The 22,173-nt window shown below is 37.8% G+C and overlaps 1 protein-coding gene across 3 annotated transcripts in view; it reads left to right on the top strand.

The window, feature by feature from the left end:
* AREL1 (apoptosis resistant E3 ubiquitin protein ligase 1) overlaps window positions 1-22,173 on the top strand; it is a 33,107-nt gene that overhangs the window by 115 nt on the left and 10,819 nt on the right. For 2 of the 3 annotated variants that reach the window (XM_060758534.2, XM_060758528.2), the window contains exons 2-10: window positions 12,452-12,713; window positions 14,244-14,303; window positions 14,772-14,998; window positions 15,705-15,942; window positions 18,000-18,169; window positions 18,255-18,435; window positions 19,186-19,433; window positions 21,389-21,466; window positions 21,902-22,043. In XM_060758534.2, coding sequence (XP_060614517.1) covers window positions 14,288-14,303; window positions 14,772-14,998; window positions 15,705-15,942; window positions 18,000-18,169; window positions 18,255-18,435; window positions 19,186-19,433; window positions 21,389-21,466; window positions 21,902-22,043 — 1,300 coding nt within the window. In that variant the 5' untranslated portion in view covers window positions 12,452-12,713; window positions 14,244-14,287. Of the gene's footprint in view, window positions 79-12,451; window positions 12,714-14,243; window positions 14,304-14,771; window positions 14,999-15,704; window positions 15,943-17,999; window positions 18,170-18,254; window positions 18,436-19,185; window positions 19,434-21,388; window positions 21,467-21,901; window positions 22,044-22,173 lie in introns of all 3 variants that reach the window. The other variant, XM_060758553.2, reaches the window with a different exon arrangement.

The following is a 22,173-nucleotide window of genomic DNA, read 5'->3' as shown; positions in this document are numbered from 1 at the left end:
TATGTCCTCTGACTCCCTCGGCTCCTCCATATGCTTGGGCTTTGCACCTGGCCAGATTCTCACATCCCTGGCGCTGTTGTGAGTCTCCTTGTCCCGAAAGGAGAGGCACCTTTACTGTGTTTCTTGCACTCCTCTTAACCTTTTGTTGTTGTTGTTGTTGTAAATGGTGGCGGGGTTTTCTGAGGCTGAATGAGTGTGGCTCTCCCAAGGTCGAACTCAGGTCTCCAGAGTCCGAGGCTGGGTCCACACTGCCATTTAATGCAGTTTGAACTACATTATAGGGTCAGTGTAGACCCATACAGTGCAGTTCAGACTGTATCATATGGGTCTGCATCAGGCTTGAGTAAAATTGGGCTCTCCAGGTGTTTTGGACTTCAACTCCCATCATTCCTAACAGCCTCAGGCCCTTTCTTTTTCCCCCTCAGCCGCTTAAGGTCTGTGTTATACAGTTATTTCCGCTACTGCATGCCTTCAAGACTTTTCCAAATTTTGGTGACACTGTAACAGAAGGGTTATCAAACATTTTCAGCCCATTTTGAAGAAAAGTTTCTCGTGGAACCCTAAGAAATGTTTTTATATTATATTGTACATAGTATTGTATATAGTATATAGTAATGTGTATGTGTATATATATCGGGCAGATGGGATTGGCGGGAATGAGAGACAGGGCCTTCTCAGCAGTGGCCCCTCGGCTATGGAACGCCCTCCCTAGGGATATTAGATCGGCCTTCCCTCCTAACATTCCGAAAAAGAGTCAAAACCTGGCTGTTTGAACAGGCATTTGCAGATTGCAGTGTAACAGACTAATTGAGATCCACGTAACGATTGGACGATGCGATGGAAAAATGATCTTAGTAATGAGACGCTATGGACTTGTGTTTTATGGTTTTTATTGTTTTATTGCCTTTATATGGTATATATTATATGTATTTTTTAACTGTATTTATGTTGTTTGGGGGCATTGACTGCCAACTGTAAACCGCCTCAAGTCGCCTCCGGGTTGAGAGGGGCGGTATATAAATATGGTAAATAAATAAATAAATATTGTATATGGTATATAGTATGTAGGTGTGTGTGTATATATATATATATACACACACACACACACACACATATATATCTATCAGGCAGTATGTTGTATATATATAGAGAGAGAGTGTGTGTGTATATATATATATATATATATATGGGAATGGGCAAACTTTTTGCCCCATTGTGTTTTAAAATTTGACCGATGGGCCAGTGGCAGATGACTGGCTGGAAAGTGGTGATGTGAACTAACTGGAAAAAAAACATGACAAATTCCTAGGCACACTGAACATATCTCGTTTGTAGTGCAAAAAAGAGAAAAGAACAATACAATACTTAAAGTGAAGCACAGTTTTAACGAATATAAACTTGACAGCACCCCCAACAGATGGCCATTCAGCCTTTGTAATAATAATAGTAATCATAGTAATAGGAGCAACCCTAGGGGCCATCTCGTTCAACCCCTTTCTGCTATACAGGAAAAGCACAATCAAAGAACCCCCAACAGAAGGCCATCCAGCCTTGTAATAATAATAATAATAATAATAATAATAATAATAGTAGGAGCAACCTCAGGGACCACCTTGTTCAACCCCCTTCTGCCATGCAGGAAAAGCACAATCAAAGCACCCCCAACAGATGGCCATCTAGCCTTCATAATAACAATAACAATAATAGTAATAGGAGTAATACCAGGGGCCATCTCACCCAACCCTCATTTTCCATGCAGGAAAAGCACAATTAAAGCACCCCCAACAGATGGCTATCCAGCCTTGTCATTACAGATAATAAGAATAGCAACCCCTGGGGCCATCTAGTCCAACTCCCTTCTGCTATGCAGGAAAAGCACAATCAAAGCACCTCAACATATGGCCACCCAGCCATAATAATAATAATAATAATAATAATAATAATAATAATAGAAGCAACCACAGGGGCCATCTCATCCAGCCCCCTTCTGCCATGCAGGAAAAGCACAGTCAAAGCACCCCAACAGATGGCCATTCAACTTTAACAACAATAACAGCAGCAGTAGAAACCCCATGTGCCATCCAGTTCAACAACCTTCTGCCATGCAGGAAAGTACAATCAAAACACCCCCTGAGTGGCGGGAGGGAAATAGGGCTTTGGAAACATGGAAGTCAAGAGGGAAAGCATCTGGGCTGCAGGGAAGGTGAGGAAAAAGAGCTTTTGGCAGCAAGGGAAAGGGGGAGTGGAAAAGAGGAGGGAAAGCTTGGAGTGGGTTGGGGCAGGGGAGTACGGATCCTCTCAGTACACTTCACTGAGCCCCAAAGGCTCTGCGGAGCACATTATGAGAACTTCTGCTCTAACAATGTATTCTTGGCAAGAATTGTTCAGAACAGGTTTGCCATTGCCTTCCTCTAAAGCTGAGAGAATGTGACTTGCTCAAGGTCACCCAGTGGGCCTCCATGGTCAAGGTCACCAAGTCATAGACCCTATCTACACTGGCCATTTAATGCAGTTGGAAGCTGGCTTCATACTGGTGTGGGCCACAAAAGCAAGCAAAAGTCACATAGCCCTTACTGTGCACCTGTGCTTTGTAATTGCTATTAAACAGGTTCCAGGATTTTCTATGTAATCATCCACACAGTGAAACCACTTGCTCCAATTCTGCTTTGAAACTGCTTTAAATGTTCATTTTAGATAGAGCCACAGTCTATGCTACCCTGGTTATTACCTTTAAGAAGAAGCTAACTCCCATTCCCAAATGTTCAGTTTCTTGTTGTGGCTTTCCCCACTTAATGCTTTAAATTTATTTTGAAAGTTAGAGCTTCTTGTTACTGTATTGAAGAAATCAAATCGTGATACAGAAATCCTTTCTTGTTTCTCGTTTCATGGGCGGTGGGTGGCAGTTGGACCATTCTAAGGTCCATCTTGATGTTAAAAGCTTTCTTTCTACTCTATAACCATTTCTGCATTATTGTCTGCATCTTTAGCTGCAGTGAGGTATTTTACATTGTTCTGCAGAAGTGTTCAGTTTTGATTGTACTGCTGGTTTAGATGAACCCTTTTGGGGAAATGTTTCCCTTAACTGTCTTTTGGATTACTTTGTTTTTCACAGCAGGCCTTCTGTTTTGTTTTGGTTGTAGTGCTGTAGGAATTTTCCTGTATGTTCAGCTGGTCTGAATGGTCCCTTAGTTTTGAATTTATGATTTTAAAGGAGGCAAAACAAAACAATAGACTTGTTATTAAGAGGCAGGCTTCCTTTCTATAAATATTAAGCAGATTTGATAAAAACTGAAATTTATAGTAGAATAATCTATTCTAAGCTATTATATGAAATAAATGGTAATGTCTTAGGCTGTGAAATCCTATACTGGCTTTGTTTTAGGGGTTCTTTAAGGAAACCCTCTTACATACAGAAAACTGAAAGTTGATGAGCTATTGGATTACTTCCAATTTGGTGGCTCATTGGTAATAATTATAAATTCTTGTTTCTGTCTGGGTCATGTGGTAATATGGTTTTTGATACAGACAAAGTATTTCTTTGTGGAAAGTGTCTGTCTTTGTGAGAAAGAGACAATAGTTTATTATTATCTGTAGGCCCGCTCTTGCATCCCTTTTTTTCTGATTTGGTAACTTATGATGAGTAACAATTGCTTCTAGATGACCACATGTAGTAGTTGTGCTGAATTTTACTTTCCCCCCCGTCTGGTACACAAATGATTAGAATATGTATAGGGGAAACAATGTTTTACTTTTTGCTTTTCTGTTTGTTTTTTCTAACTGTCTAGAATTCCTATTCAAAATGCTGGTTAGTGAAATACATTGTACTTGCTCATATTTTGTAAAGAGCAACACTACATGTTAGCAAGTACTTGCACATTATGGTTAAAGCCTCATTTTGAAAATTCAGCTAGGTTCTTGCCCAGTTGATCTCATAATTGTGTGGCAGAGCATGGCGGAGCTTCTTCTTTGGAGGCTTTTAAGCAGAGGCTGGATGGCCATCTGTCAGGGGTGCTTTGAATTTGATTTTCCTGCTTCTTGGCAGGGGGTTGGACTGGTTTGCCCACAAGGTCTCTTCCAATTCTATGATTCTACAATATATCCTCTGCCTGTATTTTGTGTGACAGCCCGTGGTCCCTGAAGCAAAGGCAGTTGGATTGTCTTGCTGTCATTTCTGACTTACGGCAACCCTAAGGCAAATCTATCCGAGAATTTGTTCAGAGAGGGGGTTGTCCTTGCTTTCCTCTGAGGCTGAGTGAATGTGATTTGTTCAAGGTCACAACAATAGGTTTCTTTGGCTGAGCAGGTGTTTGAACTGAGCAGCTCTCCCAGTTTCCTAGTCCACTATAACCCACTGGCTCTCTATTGGTGTGTTATTAAATCTTGTATGATTAAATAGCTTAATTTTCTCTACTTCTCAGTAAAACACATTTTTTCAAATCCTCTTATTTAATACAAATCAATATGCACTTATAGTGTATCTTCCTGTTATGTTATAGAATAAGGTTGCCGTGTTAATATTTTCTGTTTAGATAATGTGCTTAGCATTGGCTTTGAGCTGCTTGTTCTAATCTTATTTTTTTCTCTGGGCTACTTCTCACAAGATGGCTTTCCTTGTGATGGAACTGCAGAGGTCTAGTATCATGCTCATTACATTGAATTAAAGAACTCATGCCCATTCATGTAGAAAAAAACTACAATTTGCAGTAACTTTCCAGTACGTCCAGTGAAATAACTGTATGTATATTAACACACATGATAAAATACATACAGAATTTCTATTGTTGCCTACATGAAAGTGATTTCTGTGTACTGAGCAAAACTGCTAGTGATAAAAAGTTAATAATATGGGGCAAATACTAACTCAAGTATTTCACAGAATTGTTGTTGTAAAAAAGGGCTTAAGGTTTCAGGGAAAACTGTGCCTGACATATGATATGTTTTGGAAACTAGGGTACAGAAAGAAATAGGTTAATTGTTCTAGCCACAATTATTTTTTTTAATCTATGACCTTTATAGCACTTTCAGCTAGTCGATTACTCTCAAAAAATGATTGGGTCATATGAATTAAATCAAACAAACTTTGCTTTCTCTGTAATGTTGGATTTAGAATGAGGTTTAGGAAGAACACAGACTGAATCAATGTTGGAATAATTGCTTTCATTTTTATTTTATATACAGGGATTTAGGAGTTTTGATAGCTTTGAAGAAGTGTATAGTTTCCAGTTGAGGTGAGATGATAAATGGCATAGCAATATGACTTCAAAATGTTATATAAAGATCAAAACTTTATTATTTTGTACTTTGATGGTAATCCTATATATTGTATGCCTTTTTATGAATATGTAGGATCAAATTGAAATCTCTTGACTTTTCCATACTAAATGTAGAATGTTGTATTATATTTGCAAATTTTTTGGTTAATTTTAGCCCTGATCATCATTATCTCAAGGTCATATTGGATCCTACTCCTGTGTTTAATGTGATAGCTAGCTTTCCCAGTTCTGTGCCATGTTTGCATTTGGTGAGTATATTTTATAATACATACACGCACACACTATTATAGCAAACATTTTGCTTGTCAGAAAATTGTGAGGCGTTTTTGTTAGAGGTTTTGGGGAGATTGGTGTTCCATTCTCACAGCATTGCCATTATAGAATGACTAAGTGCACATCTAGACTGACCATTTAATGCTGTGTCATACCAGTATTGTAGAAAGTGGTTTTATTGGGCAGATGATTACACAGGAAATCCCTGGACCAGATTGATGATTGGATGGTGACTATGCAGACCACTGTTTATATAATCACCCACTTTTGTGAGTTTGTTGTCTGGCTGCTGCAGTTAGAAGCTTCAAATTGCATTAAAATGACCAGTATGGATGGGGCCTAAGTGGATCTAAAAAATAAGAATAAAAGGTTGCTATATACATTGATGGATAAAAGGTGGAGGATATTGAATCTGTTTTAATAGATGCAGAGTTCAAGCAAACAGATTATAGGAAATCTGATTAGAGTAGCTCTGAGAGCCGTATTTAGAATAGTGGGATTCACATTAAAAGTATTTCATGTGTGCTTATGCAAACTTCTGGGTTATGCAGAATACATAACACAGGACATACTTTTTTGAATGTTGATGTCTGCAAGTAGCTGTAAAAACAAGAATACGTTAACTTATTTTCATAGCAGCCAGAGAGAAAGGAGACATTACTCTCAGTACTGTATGGAAGGGTACAGGGCATTATTGACAGACTGTTAACAGATCCAAATATGTTATATGTCCATAAAAAGTTGCCTATAAAAATCAACAGCACCAGATTACTGTCTTTGAGTCTGCTTTTAACAGAGTGGACCCCTAATACTACTTGATAGCCAGTAGATGAAGATGATTATCTTAGTCTGGTTTTTAGTAGGTCTTTCCAGTTCTTCTAATTCATAGACTCCTAGTTGGAAGAGTCCACAAGGGGCATCCAGTCCAACCCCATTGTGCCATTCAGGAATATACAATCAAAGCAATTCTGACAAATTGTTATCCAGCCTCTGCTTTAAAACTTCCAGAAAATGAGACTCCAGCACACTCCGAGGCAGCAGTGAACTGCCGAACAGTTCTTACAGTTAGGAAGTTCTTCCTAGTGGTTAGGTGGGATCATTTTTTCCTTCAATTTCAATCCATTGCTCCAAATCCTAGCCTCCCAAACAGCAGAAAACAAACTTGCCACTTCCTCAATGTGACATCCTTTCAGATATTTAAACATGGCTGTTATGTACCCCCTCAGCCTTCTTTTCTCCAAGTTAAACAGACAAGCTCCTTCATAGTGCTCGGTTTCCAAACCTTTGATTGCTTTGGTCACCCTTCTCTGGACACCTTCCAGCTTGTCAATATCCTTCTTGACTTGTACTGCCCAGAAATAGACACAGTATTCCAGATAATGCCTGACTAAAGCAGAATTTATTTCTCCTAGCAGAAGCAAACCAAGGGTACAGTTGTAATGTATTCAAAAAACATAAAGTTTAAAAACTTGGCATTGTATTAAATGTCCTTTGACCAGTAGCTGGCCACTTGGAGTGCCTCTGGTTTTGCTATAAGGAGATCCTCCATTGTGCACTAAAGCAGAATCGAATGGGACTGTGACTTCCCTCTATCTAGGTACTGTATTCCTGGTAATGCTTTGGCTTTCTTTAGTTGCTGCATCATACTGTTGTCTCATGTTTAGTTTGTGGTCCACTAAGACTTCTAGATTTTTTCTCATGTATTGTTTTCAAACCAGGTGTCAACAATTCTATATCTCTGCATACATAGCATACAAAAATATTATAGTGCAGTCACCATGAGATCAACATTGGAAAACTTCACACAGATTTTGGTAACAGACTGCATTATTTAATTTTTTGATACCTCAGTTTTTCCCAACATGGGACTTAACATCAATTACAACAAGCTACATTTAAAAATATTCATGCTACATTTAAACTACATTTAATGCAGTTTCAATGGCTTAGCGAAGATGGATCTGAACAAGTATCTTTTGAATAACTTTGTATCCCTTCTGTTTATTATCAAGTTGTTCCAAGGGGTTTAAAATAAATTAGCTTTTTGATCTGATAATTGATATTGCTGTATACTGGAAGCTAGCTAGCTATGAAGCTCAGTTTCTTCCGGTCCATTAAATATGTTTGTTATACACTACAAAGGTGCATGGTTTGCAAGTGTCAGCTCCTTTGCTTTCTCCTGCCTACTTTTTCAGTCATTTCATGTACAGTAAATGACTCAGAGATAAATGTCCTAATGTAGTAAGAGCAACTTTCATGCAAAGAGAATGCTGACACAATGTACCTAAGAACAGTAATAGAATTGCTGAGTTAAAGCTAATGTTAAAAGAGTAAGAGCGATATTGCCAGGTCTTAAACAAAATTATAGCGGAAGTGTGTTATTTCATCAGACATGAAGAATGCTAATGGAAGGACAGGTTGGAACACTAGTTTTATTGCTTGCAGTAGCTATTTTTATGCCTGACTGGAGGGAGAAATACTGAGACTGAAAAATCTGTGCTGTAGTCAATCAAAATTCTCTATCACTGAATAATTTTTAAACACGTTCATTTTAAGAGTTGCATGTGGTGAAAGTGAAAAAACCAAGACTGTTCAGTGGCAGGGTATTTCTACTGACTTTGTTAACAATTCAGTAGAGACCTTGTCTTCACAGAGACAGCTTCATTTGTTTACACTGGAAATTTGTTTTGATCTACTTCTATATAATAAATTAAACTTTGTAGTCTTGTTGGTATAGATTGACAGTTATGTTATTTTGAGGAGTACAAAATGGACTGTTTCATCTATTTGTTGATAGGAGAAACTCTAGGTTTGAAGAGATAAAACCAGAGGAAGCAGTGTATCCCTCCAATTTTGAAGCCAAACTTTCTCCAGCCAGGTTTCGAATGCCTATACAAATTAAGGGACAGCTGAAGTAGAACATAGGGATGCAGTGACTTCATGCTGTTCCCCTCTTTCTACCCATTCCCACTTTGGACTAACTGCCCACATCACCCAGTTTGTCTGTTTGGTTTATCCCATGCAGAATTTGAAACAGAAGCTTTGTGATCCACATTGTGTGAAGCAAATGCCAGGAACAACTTCTCAGTTAGTCTTAGGAAGGGATCTCAATGTAGAGCAGGCATCTTCAAACTGTGGCTGTTTTGGCCTCTTACTCCCAAAAGTCCAGCTTGTTCAATGGTCAGGGATTCTGGGAGTTGTCGGTCCAAACAGCTGAAAGGCTACAGTTTGAGGATGCCTGATGTAGAGCCGATTCTAGCCTAGTCAGATTGATGGCACCACAAATGTTGCATGTTGGTCTGACTTTGTGAAAGCTTATTTGGAAGGAAGTGTTCACCATCCCTCTAACCTTTTCTGACATTGCATGTTATTTTTTTACTAGTCTTGCAGATACATAATAAACATTTGAAATTGCAACAAATTATTTAAATGATCATTAAATTGTAATTATTTTACATTGTTTATGTTACTTTAACTTATGACGGCTTGATATCTTATGATACAGGGCAGGATAGAAATATTTAAATAAATAAATCCTGCACCACTTGAGCGCTTTTAGATCAACAATAAATGCACTTCTTAATGCTGATATTTAGTTTAAGAATACAGCCTTGGAGTGGCTTTGGTAACCTGCTTGCCTAATGAACATTTCTGCATATTTGGACAGTTAAGGCAATTTCTTGTTAACAGAAAACAGAAAAAATTCTTGTTAACAGATGGACCTGCTTGGGCAAGTGGGATTTTCTCCAGTATGTGCAGAATGAAGAAGTATTTGGACACTGGGATTTTGCTGAAGTATGTACAATAAAGGATTTGGGAACAATTCAGTCTACCAGAGGCATGAAGAATAACACGTTCTTCGCCCTGGAAAACTATGGGACTTATTGTTGCTTGACAGGAATTGATGTGTTTCAGCAGATAAGAGTGGTGAACTTTCTCATCCATACTTCATTCTTATCTCCCATAGCACCCTTTGTCTTTATAGCTGTCTTCAAGGAATAATTGAACACTTATCAGGGGTTTGGCAAGAAACTGTAGCTTTTGAAATGTTCCAGATATTTCTGAATCCTGACTAGATTCTATTTTCCCCTTCTGTATTTCAGGGTTTTTTCATGTTTTCTTTCTCCATTCAAATACTTCTGCATAATACCGTAAATATAGTTAGGTTCTTTTGTTTCTTGGTTTGGATACATGAACATATCCTAATAACTAATTAGCTTGGTCATAGTCTTTGATTATATTCACTTTTTCTAATATACATCTATGAGCCTCCCTCTTCAGCAGTGCTTTTGTTTCTTTTTTAATGTATTAGAAACACTCCGTTGTTTCTCACTTGTTTCACAGAATCAACAATTGTCTTTTCATGATGTAATGTCTCTGTTCCAAAGACACCACTTTGTCTATTGTTCACGGCATGATATTTAGAGAATGTGACTTCTTGCTTTCACTATACACATGATTATTGTGAATTCTGTTGCATAGTTTCAATGACATATCCGAGGGAGTGATACATTTCTTCTGCCCTTGCCTTCACCTTAAAAAGTTGCATTCTCTCTAGTGCTGTCTGGCAGGAGTATATGTGCATGAGAAAGGGAGAGATGTGTGTAACAGTGCAACACTCCTCCTTCTCTTCAATTATATATAGATTGGATATTGTACTGTTATTTTTGAATGTTGACTTGTGTGACCAGCAGTCAAGTGACTGAAGCATATACTAAGTGATCATCTGGACAAATGCAATTTTCAGCACTTTTTTAGCTTCATAATTATTATTCTGTCAGATTCCAAGTATCTTTTAAGACTATGTTTTACTTAATCAGCACCTATCAAAATCCTCGAGTTTGCATATAGAGTAAAATCCATATGATAAGGAAAAGGAGTGAAAGGCTAGATTTAAAAAATATTTTTATTTTTTGCTTGACTTCTGCATAGTTTTTAAAAAAATAGTTTTTCTCTATTGCCCCTTGGGCTCTAATATGGAAGATGCTATGAGACTCCATTGCGTCCTCTAACTTTCAGACTGTTTCCTGTCAATCTCAGGGCTGCCAGAAGCAACATAATATAAAATACTTTTGCTATGCAAGTAAAGGTATATTTTGGCCATGGAAACCAACCTTTGGTATGTCACATACTCTCAGCAAGAGGGAGGCAAAGGCAACCCCCCCCCCCCCGAAAAAATCTTGCAAAAGCAAACTTATGATAAATTCGCTTTAGGGTTGCCATAAATTGGAAATGACTTGAAGGCACACAGCAGCAACAATACAAAATATATGTGTTCTTGGACATTGCTTTTTAAAAAACCAGGGGCAGAAATAACATGAAAAGAATAGGGATGGGTTATGTTACTGTAAAAAAAAAGAAGAGTACACCAAACATTTAGTCAGAATGAACAATGTGTGTGTGTTAATTGAAACAACCAGATAATTAAAGCCTTGCATTTTAAATCTCCTAGAGACCATATGGAAGCTTTCCCCAAAATACAACTAGGATGATTTTTTTTCTTGACATGCAGGGAGGAGCTAGTAAATCTGAATTACCTGCTCCCCCTTTTCTATGTTGTGCTGTTCACACATACTTGGGATCTGGAGGCAGCTGCTGTTTATATTACCTGTTGTTGGCAAGTGCACATGATGACTGCAGATTGGCTAAAGAATTCCAGTGTTTTCCAGCTGACATTTCCCAGCATTGTTTACTATAACACGCTACTGCAAGAAAGAACATATTTCTTCAGCTTTCCTTCAGTGTTTTCCTGCTGCCAAAAAAGCCCCCTCTGAACTTGATGGAGGAATTGGGGACCAGGCTGTCATAACAAGACTTTATAAATAGGAGTGCCCCTGTCAGTACCTTTGTTAAGTGAGGGGTGCCTGTATTATGTTAGTCTAGGAAAACTGTTTATTTTGCAAGGTATACAACTTGTGCATGTGCCGAACTCATTGCTGATTGAAATTCCTTACTATTTGTGCTTACAGTGAAAAGAAACACATGTGCATTTGTGAAACACAGAGAAAACCCCATTATTATTATTATCATCATCATCATCATCATCATCATCATCATTTTGCTCTCTAAAAAGAGACTCAAAGTGTAAAAGATCCATTTATATAGGCAAATTTTTGTGTGCAAAGGGATCCTAAACTTCAGTTTTAAAAGTCCATCATACATAAAAAGAATAAAATGATAACATACTTGGCTTATGATGTTGCAGTGTGGTGTTGCCCACCTGCTGACTGAAATGAGACCTTGATTCATTCAGTTTAAAAGATGAATGATACAGATCCTCTTGTTTTATTTGTCAATGAAAATTGTTATAACCCATCTTATTCCTAAAGACCTATGGGTCAGAGGAAGACAGCAAAGCAGCTCAACCAATTACTGTTTATCTTTGTGTATAACTCTAGAGAGATTTTAGGCAAATACGTAGTTGACCTAAAATATCTAGGAAGAGTAATCCATGGCCACTGATCTCAAAAGCTTTGGTGAACAGCCAAAGTTTAACTTGGTGCAGAAATTGGCCTAATCAGACCTCATGAGAGAAGGCACCACTTCAGAGAAGGCCCTCTCCTGTGTCTCCACATAATGTCTAAAATCATAATCACCATCATTACTATCATCATAATATATTTATTATTCACACAACAGTTAAAATGTGTCATAATTCCAAAATACATTTCATTAAAAGGCACATATTAAAACACATTTCGACACATATTAAAATACATGAAACAAAAATTCAAACGCAATAAGCATAGAATATGAATTTAAAACCCATAGTTGATTGGAAGGATATGTTTATATAGAGAAAGGCACCTCCTCATGTCCCCAAGCCATTCTGCTTTCATTGTTCAGCTTTTTAAACATTCGATAATGTTGATAATTTGATTATGAGTTATTACCTTTCATTTCAGGAAATCTACCAGCAAGTTTTTGAGAGATTACACAGTGTAAAGTGACAATGCAGAGTGCCACTTCTTGGAACGGTCAACTTGCTGCTGTGCATTATTCCCTACCTTTCCATCTGTATTGTGAGATCCAGGATTATTTGTCTCAATGATGATCTGTCAGTCATCCCCACTTGTTGACACTTTCCTCTTTTCTGCATGGTGAACAAAACTGTAGAGGAATGGGCACTCCCTTATTGTCTATTGTGGCATGGGAACTTGTATAAAGGTATGTTGTATGAAGGTATGTTTTTTCATTTGACTGGAGAGATAGAAAGCACACCTATACCAACTGTAAATTGCAGTTTGATAGGCATATTACTAGTCAGTAAAAGGAAAGATCAAATCCAGATTTCATGCGTAATAGAATTTGCTGCCCTCTCTAAATGGCAAACAAATTATTTCCTATTTTCCGATCTTGGAGAGCTTGGAAATTTCAATAGATTTCACACTTCTAGTTGTGTTCTATCTTGGTTGATTCTTGAATAGCTTGCCTGAATGCTAATCACTATGTAACAAAATTTGAAAAAATACTGTTCCTAGTTTGAAAGTGTTATTTCCTGTTTAATTGTGCGGTACTTCCTTTGAAAGTAGTTGTTATAATCCAGAAAGTTTGTTTTTGTGGCTGTCACAAACCATGTTGAATTGGTTGAGACTCTAAGATATTCATTGAAAAACTATAGCAAAACGTGCTGCAGGGTGTTCTGCAAAAACAATGTTTTTGCAGTTGAATAAACTTTTTTCATGTTTTTATGATAGAACCAATTAGGAAATTACATTTTTACCCAGGAACAAAAATTGTGTTACATAGTATAACAAAGCATTGTCATCATGTCCCAATAACTTTAGTACATAGCCCTTTAAAGACTGCTTGTATACTTTTTAAAGTAAGTGAACCCTCACAAAATTGATTTTTGAGAAGAAGTTAAATATGCAAACAAAGCTGCTTCTCTTTTTTATATTAGAACTAGGGATAGGTGAGAAATTTGCTGTGTGATTTAAAAGAGCTAACCAATTTGCACCTCAGACATAATTTCTAAGTGGAAGCCCAAACTTTCATAGAGCTGCAAAAGAAAACAATGCATTTGCCAGTACACACACATTTGAAAAATGCCCAGACCGTGAATTCTTCCAAGGAAAAATCCAATACACTTTAATCAACTGTGTGCATAAAAAAGCACAGAAACTTGGAAAATGTGCACAAAATTACAAGAAGGTAAGGAGGAAGTGTGTTGCTTTTTATCTGTCTTGCTAAGAACCACTGTGGTAATGGTTTGTCCGGGGTGGTATTAATATTGGTCATGAGTTTTCCATTGCATTTTTCCTACATTGCTCCTGTGTGATTTGATTTTCATTCAGTTTTAATATGATTTTTTTTTTCATATTTGTTGCTGGGTGCCTTGGAAATTTGTTCAAAAAATTTAAGTGGGATATAAATAATTTTTGTTAAAGTGACTGATTGCCAAAATGACTGCAGTTGTTAATCGTACTGAGTGTGAATCTTTGCAGTGCATGTTGGTGATACTCCTTTTTCAGACACTTAGTCTATCTTGCTACTTATCACCAGACTTGGCTTTACAATTATTTCCATGCTGTAAAATTCATATGTTTATTTTTTTCCCCCTTCAAGTGAAGGGTAGAGTTATGGGGAAAGCTAGATAGAATTGAAGCATTTCTGTTGTGTTTCATAGGAATGAGGCATTTGATCAGGAGATTACTAGGGACGGATATTGAACTGGGTCTGTTTTCTGCATTTCAGATGAAGCTGTGAGCCTCGGCTGTGTGTCTCGTTGAAGGGAACTAATGTTTTACATTATTGGTAAGCAAAGTAAATGTTCCGAGATGCTGTTAAAATAGATTGCAGTGTATCTATTTTTAACTCGGCTGTGTTAGTCACAGACTATTGTGCTAATGCTTTAGCATATTAACTTGCATATTATTTTCTCTTGGCATAACCTTGCCTGCAGATCTACCACAGTTTTCCTCTTTTAGCTGTTGTTGTGCGTTCAGCAATTGCTGAAAGCATTTTAGTTCCAGAGGCAGAAAATCCAAATGGAGCTTCTATGTCATGGCGAATGAATAATACTAAGCAATGGATACTTTGTTGTTCTTTTATTGCACTCTAAATTTTGCCACCTAATGGCTTTGTGTAGTGATTTTTTTTCTTTTGTGGTTTTTAACTTCAGTTTTCATCCGGAGTAATTCTGAGCTGCCTGAAGTTCATAATGACAGATGCTGAATATTTTCCTGGAATGAATAAGTCCTCTCTGTTTTCTGCTTGCTACAGGTGGGATCACAGTATCTGTGGTAGCCTTTTTCTTCACCATTAAGTTCCTCTTTGAGCTTGCCGCACGTGTAGTCAGCTTCCTCCAACATGAGGACCGGGAGCGCAGAGGAGAGCGGACCATTTATGACTACGTGCGAGGCAATTATTTGGACCCCCGCTCTTGCAAAGTGTTCTGGGATTGGAAAGACCCCTGCGAGGTGGGCCACAGCATGGCCTTCCGAGTGCATGTAAGTGAGCATTTCTTTTTTCATGATAATTCTGGGACTCTGTCTAGGTTTTTATCTCAAAAGAGTACAGGATGCAACTCTCTTTTTGATGCCTGTGAGATTATTCCCTTTGAATTCTTGTCTCAGTTTTGTTACAAGGGCTGAACATTTTCTGCGGAAGTGGATAGCGTTACCACAGACCCAGGCAATAAGAACTTGGTGTCTCCTATAAACCTCCTTCTGCAATAGGTTTCATGTGAAGCTCTGGCTTCCAGATTCAGATGGTTGAGTTTAGTGATCTGATGTTTCTTTTTGGCCTTTCCTTTCTGAGCTTAGTTCTGTCACTTTCTATTTGTTATTTGCCACTTGACTTATTGAGACCCTACAAATGAGAGACCTCTAAAACTTCTGCTGTTAACCTGAGCAGGACATATTTGTTCAGAACCATTACTTCTTTTATTGCGTCAATTTATTTCACTATGTTTAGATGTAAACTGTGGAGGCTACATTTTCCAAAGCATGTTTGAAGTTGATTTTTTTTTACAGTGTAAAGATTTCTGTCAAGTGTGTTTAAGCCCAGAGATAATGACAATTCCATATCTACATTGCTGAGCATGATATTGAATACTGAGTTACTGTTTTGCACTTCTTGCATTACTAATAGAAAAGATATGTTAACTTTTCTAACATCTCAGCAGCGCACTCACCTAAGTTTCTGATTATGTAGCTATTCTATAAGAATGGTCAGCCCTTCCCTGCTCATCGTCCTGTGGGACTTCGAGTTCACATCTGCCATGTCGAGCTAGCAATGGATATTCCTGTGACCCAGGAAGTACTTCAGGAGCCCAGTTCCAACGTGGTGAAGGTGGCATTCACTGTACGCAAGGCTGGACGTTATGAGATAAGTGTGAAACTTGGAGGCTTGAATGTGGCATACAGTCCTTACTATAAAGTCTTTCAGCCAGGTAAGTCCTACTTTAAGCCATAGCAAGGCAAGGCATAAATGGGAAAACAAATAAAGTGCATTGTCACTTAAATTTTATTTAGCATCATGACCATATTAGGTATTATTGTGAATATCTAGATTGCATTCTATGTGGCAAGGTTTTAGTAAAAGCGTCAACGTAGTGTTTTAATTCGTTATTAAATTAATTTATAGTCTTCTCTATATGATATATGGGTGGCTTAGCAATTTAAAATATTTAATAAAAATAAGTTTTGTGAAAACTAATTCAATAATTTAAAAGTTGAATAACTTTAAATATTAATGTCTTAAACCATATACATATACCAATTTTGATAAAATACTAGGTCCCAAAAGCAATAATTAAAAAGCTAATTTTTAATTGGACACCAGCATAAAACCGATGTGGACACCACTTAGGCCTCTGTTTCACCACTGGCTTTCTCCCATGTCTTCAGTATATTTTTCCCTGCTGGACACAGAGGTGGGCCCTTGAAGCAGATCTCAATCAGGCATATACAGGGAGATATTCTCAATTATTGATGCCCCAGGTGTTTCAGCATAAATGTCACTATAGATTGAGCATCCATTATCTAAAATTTGGAAGTCCAAAATATTTTAAAATCCCAAATTATCTCAATGAGTAGCTGATATACCAAGACCTTTACTTTCTGATGGTTCAGTGTACACAAACATTGTTACGTGCACAAAATTATTTAGTATGTTTTATAAAATTATGTTCAGGCTATATGTGTAACATGCACATAAAACTTAAATTTCGTGCTTAGAGAAGCTGTTCTAGTCAGAAATCTAATTGCCAAACTTGGCATTTATTGCTGCTATTAAATTGATTGTTGGATTTAAAATATAGAATATTTATTGAATAAAATAGCTATTACTTCTGAGGATGGTGCTGCTGTAACTCATAACAAATTCTACTGATATGTTTTTATGATCAATTGACATAGTATTATTTGCTTCAGCATATTAACCCTCAGATAGTTCATTACTATATACCAGTAGTTCCCAACCTGTGGTCTGTGGACCACCTGTGGTCTGCAAGAACTAAAATATGGCCTTTGGCCTCACTGTTGCAACAAGAGCGACTGGTCTAGCAAAACCCTCATATAGTGCAGAGACTTATTAAATATGGTTTTCTGTGGGCGAGCAGATGGCAACTACTGGATGGCATATGTTCTGTATCAGAAACTAGAGCTGAAGTGGTCTATCCAGTGCAATTTTCTGAACCAGCACCCCAAATAACCAAACCGAATCTAAAGTTGACCAGAACTGATTCGTAACCTTTTTGGTACTAATGTTAGAGAGTAGTCTCTGGTCAAAAAAAGGTTGGGAACCACTGCTGTATACTGTTCGGCAGTTTCCCATTCTCACTTGAATATGATAAAAAGAAAACACAGACCGGGTTGTTATCAGTATTAGCTGTTTGGAGGAGCAAAGCCAAATTGGAGGGATTACTTTTAAATCTCAGAAAATCCTTGAAGAGGTTTTGGATTTCAAAGTGGGCATTGCAGATCAAGGAGCAGAGAGAATGAGGAGTATAGTCTGGAAAGGATGTTCATGGAATTTAGCCACATCCAAGCTGACTTAATGGAAAGATTAGCCTGTAAAGATAGAGGTTTGGAACACGTCGTCTTAATATATATTTTTTAAAACAGAGTTGTAAGGGGATAGATATACCATTAAAATGGGAAGAAGCCTGCAAAGATGGGGTGGGGGAGACTATAGTGAATATGTGTGTGGAGAAAAGAGATATGGACACATACATACACTGTATTAACAAAATGTATCGGGACACAACATGTCTCATGGAAACTTTCATTTATATTTTAAAAGTATATGACTTACTGCTTATTTCGCATAGACTCAGAGAGGTTTCTTGGTATGTTCACGTGACATTTACACACTGCAGCCGACACGCTAATGCAGAGCTTTCAAAAATGTGTCTTGCGACACACTGCTATGTTGGCTGCAGTCCACAACTTACGTTCGCTTGTAAGATTGCATGGATTTCCAAAATTATTTTCTTCCTTTATTCAGGTACAGTAGTTCCTTCCAAAACCAAAATCGTTTGCCATTTCTCCACTTTGGTGTTGACATGTGGGCAGCCACACACCTTGCAGATAGTTCCCAGAGATGAATACGATAATCCTACCAGTAACTCTGTATCATTGATAGATGAGCACAATTATAGCCTCTCAATCCATGAGGTAAGTGACATATGTTCTTCTGCGCCTCATCTCTTGTGTGACTAGAGCAGATCAGCATATTCTAACATGGGTTCTTTTTGTCCAGCTTGGCCCCCAAGAAGAAGAGCCTTCTGATGTTTTGTTTGAAAAGTCCGTGTTGTCCAATCAACAGACCTGTCAAGTTTTCCTGAGACTCACCCTACTCCGTAGGGGATGTTTTCGTGCCTGCATCTCCTACCAAAATCAGCCTATTAGCAATGGAGAGTTTGATATAATTGTTCTAAGTGGTAAGTTGAAAACACAGTGTGTTTGTTTGTTTGTTTGTTTCATGCATATGCTGCCTTTCTCCCAGATAGTCTACAGCAAGAACTTGAAAGTCCACATGATAATTTTCCTCTTGTCAATTCACCATGAGTCAGACCACCCTCTCTGCTGCTGTGAGAGCGAATATTGCTTGTGAATATTTGAAAGAGCCATGAGTACAAGCATACAAATCTTATTTTGAAGGATTTTCTGCCAAAATTCAGTGGCGTTCATGAGGACCTGGGGGAGTTGCATACAATCTACAGGCCATTTGTTGGCCATTACAATCCTAAGAAATGTATTGTTGGGGGATTTCACAGCCGGAAGCCCTGGAGTGTTCTGTGGTTTCCAGGCTATATGTCCATGTTCTAGCAACATTTTCTCCTGATGTTTCACCTTCATCTGGATCTTCTAAAGATACCAGCCACTGTTGCAGCTGAAACATCAGGAGATAATGCTGTTAGAACATGGCCATACAGCCTGGAAACCACACAACACACCAAATCCTAATAAACATTATCTGATTACATATAACATGCACACAGGTTCAATTCTGATTTTTTATTTTTACAAAATTTCATTTTTGGACTTGGTTAAAATAAGTTTAAGAACTATCAGACAACCTACTTAGTCAACGAATCTATAAAAATATTAGCAATAACCTGTTTAGAATTTACCACCTGAAATCCTTTGATTCTGATAGTGTCAAACTTTGTCTATATTGTATCTTGTAGAGAATGAGAAGAATATTGTAGAGCGAAATGTTTCTACCTCAGGGGTCAGTATCTACTTCGAGGCCTATCTGTACAATGCTAGTAGCTATGCCAATACCCAGTGGCATCTTCCACCCCTGCATTTGGGTTCTTCGCAACGCCGACCTTCCACTGCTACTGAAGATGAGGATGAAGACTCTCCTTCTGACAGCCAGACCCCTGAGAAAGTGAAGAAACCAAAAAAAGTGTATTGTTATGTCTCACCCAAGGTAATAACAGCTTCTGATTTTGCCTTCCAAACATTATTAGAGCCATTTTGCAGAACTCTTTATGCATGATTGGCATTATCAATAACTTTCAGAAATTATTTCAGTCTGGCTGTCAGTCATTATTACTGTTGTGGGTGGATGTGCTATGAAAGAGCTTGAAATACTTCTACAAGGAGAAATAGTTCTGCAAGAAAGTGCTGTCCTGACTTGGCTAATTTCTGTGCTAACTAGAAAATGTAACTGGCTGAAAATGAAACTGGCTGTAATGAAATCTGTTGGTTTAAATTGCTTGATAAACCTATAGAAAATAATAAATTTATTTTAATATTAGCTATTTTAATGTTGGGAATAAGAAAAACCGGGTTGTCGTAGGTTTTTTTCGGGCTATATGGCCATGTTCTAGAGGCATTCTCTCCTGACGTTTCACCTGCATCTATGGCAGGCATCCTCAGAGGTAGTGAGGTCTAATAAGAAAAAAACATTTTTCTTGGTTCAAAAGAATGATAAATAGGGAATAGAATGAAAAAGTGTCACGTTTAGCTTGAAATAACTATAGAGTTAAATCATTGCTAAAAGAAAGAGTGGAAGCTATTCTTTAGTTTGTCCTTTAATATATATATTTATTTTATATTTTTTCTCTTTTTTGTTAAATATACTTACATATATGTAGAGTTTTAGTCTATTTGGAAATTCTCAATTAAAATGTATTTCCTTAAAGCTACAGCAACAACTCATGATATCTGAATAGATAGTTTCATCTCACAGGTGCATAGCAAATAAGTCACAGTGGGGCTTTAAGGATTATTAATATTTCTTCCTGACTAAATTGGACATTTTTATTATAAGTACTGCCATATTCAAGAAAAGTTGACTGCATTGATTTTTGTTACTAAGCAGATACAAAGGGGATAGAGAAATAATCCTTCCTTAGCTACCACTCCCAACGTGGTCTAAGCCAGAGCTTAGGTTGCTTAGGTTTCAGGTTGCTCACATACTTTTTAGAACTGCATCATTTCATGACACAGTTGTTCAGTTTTACTAGCTATATTTATTCAAAAGAATGAGGCCATTCATTGTTCAGGTTCTTTAAGAAAACAGACTTTCTTATTCGGTAGGATTATGGACACAGAGCCTCAATGAATGTGAGAGACCATGAATAAAAAATGCTATTTTTAGCTTGAGAGGACACATCTCTAGAAATTTCCAGGTCCTCCAGCACAATTATCTTCACATTTTGCCAGACATTGACCACAGAATCACACTGGAGGACCTAGAGATTCCTACAGAGAATGTGTTAATCAAATCTGTGAATAATCAAATTTGCAAAAGTCAAAGCCGCAATTCAAAGTGCTGGCTTTAGCCTATAAAGCCCTAAATGGTTGTGACCCAGCTTACCCGTCCGAACATATCCCCCTCTATGACCCACCTGGGAGGTTAAGATCATTGGGGGAGGTTCTGCTCTCAGTCTCACATCCTCGCAAGCACAACTGGGAGGGACGAGAGACAGGACTTTCTCAGTGGTGGCCCCTCATCTGTGGAACTCACTCCCCAGCAAAATCAGTTCAGCCCCCTCCTTCCTGACCTTCAGAAAGAAAGTAAAAACATGGCTCTGTGACCAAGCTTTTGGCCATTAGTGCAGTGAAATAAGTGAAATGGAATTATATGCAATAACTACCGGAATGGCTTTCGACTTATGTCTTTGGATTGCGTGATTTTAATAATGCGTTTTAATGTTTATATTGCTTTTTCATTTTTGTTTTAATGTACATGTTTATTTTATTATATGTCTGTTGATATGGCATCGAATTGCTGCTGATTGTAAGGCTACTCTGAGTCCCCTTCAGGGTGAGAAGGGCTGGATATAAACACAGTAAATAAATAAATGTGGAGGGCCGATTATAGTATATTCATGAAGAGGTGGTTATTCATAGCTTCTGTTTTCTTTGGCTTTAAAGCAATTCTCGGTAAAGGAGTTCTACTTGAAGATCATTCCTTGGCGCCTCTTTACTTTCAGAGTGTGCCCTGGCACCAAGGTGAGTTGACAAAACTGAATGGGGTTTTGTTTTTTGGAGGAGAGGGGGAGCTGAATATGTTTGTTCCAATTTTCAGCCTAAATGACAAATGCTTAAAAGTAATATTTTTTATCACAATGTTATAATGTAGGTCTTGCTTGGGAGCCTGTTGTAAACTTCTCTTACATTACACTTTGTTCCCATCTCAGCTTCTTTTTTCTTGTAAACTTCCTGTCCATCCTCTAATAAGGGAAGTGCTGAGGCATAGTCTCTGGGAACTGGGATTTTATGACAGCATTACTTCAGCTGAATGATTGGCAGTACCTTTCCTGCAAACTGACTCTGAGCAGGTGGAGTGGGGAAAAGAATGTATGCAGGGGATGACTTTGCTACATCTGCTGAGCTTTCTGGTGAATTATGGTTTCCTCTCAACTCTTTCCATTTCTTTGCTGCTAGTTTTCTTACCATGGGCCTGACCCTGTGCACAAGCTGCTGACACTGGTGGTGGATGATGGGATCCAGCCTCCTGTGGAGCTCAGCTGTAAGGAGAGGAACATTTTGGCAGCCACTTTCATTCGCTCTCTGCATAAAAATATAGGTAAATAGAATTAGGGCATAAGTTTCTTTTGCTTAGCGTATAATGCAAAATTAGGCAAAGTGTGATTGTTTTAGTTGCCCTCAATGCTGCTATGTTATTCTGACAACCTTTTGTTTTGTTGCTAAAACAG

This window comes from Anolis sagrei, chromosome 1 (genome assembly GCF_037176765.1).
Source record: "Anolis sagrei isolate rAnoSag1 chromosome 1, rAnoSag1.mat, whole genome shotgun sequence".
Lineage (NCBI taxonomy): Eukaryota > Metazoa > Chordata > Lepidosauria > Squamata > Dactyloidae > Anolis > Anolis sagrei.
This window is presented reverse-complemented; position numbering and strand designations above follow the sequence as displayed.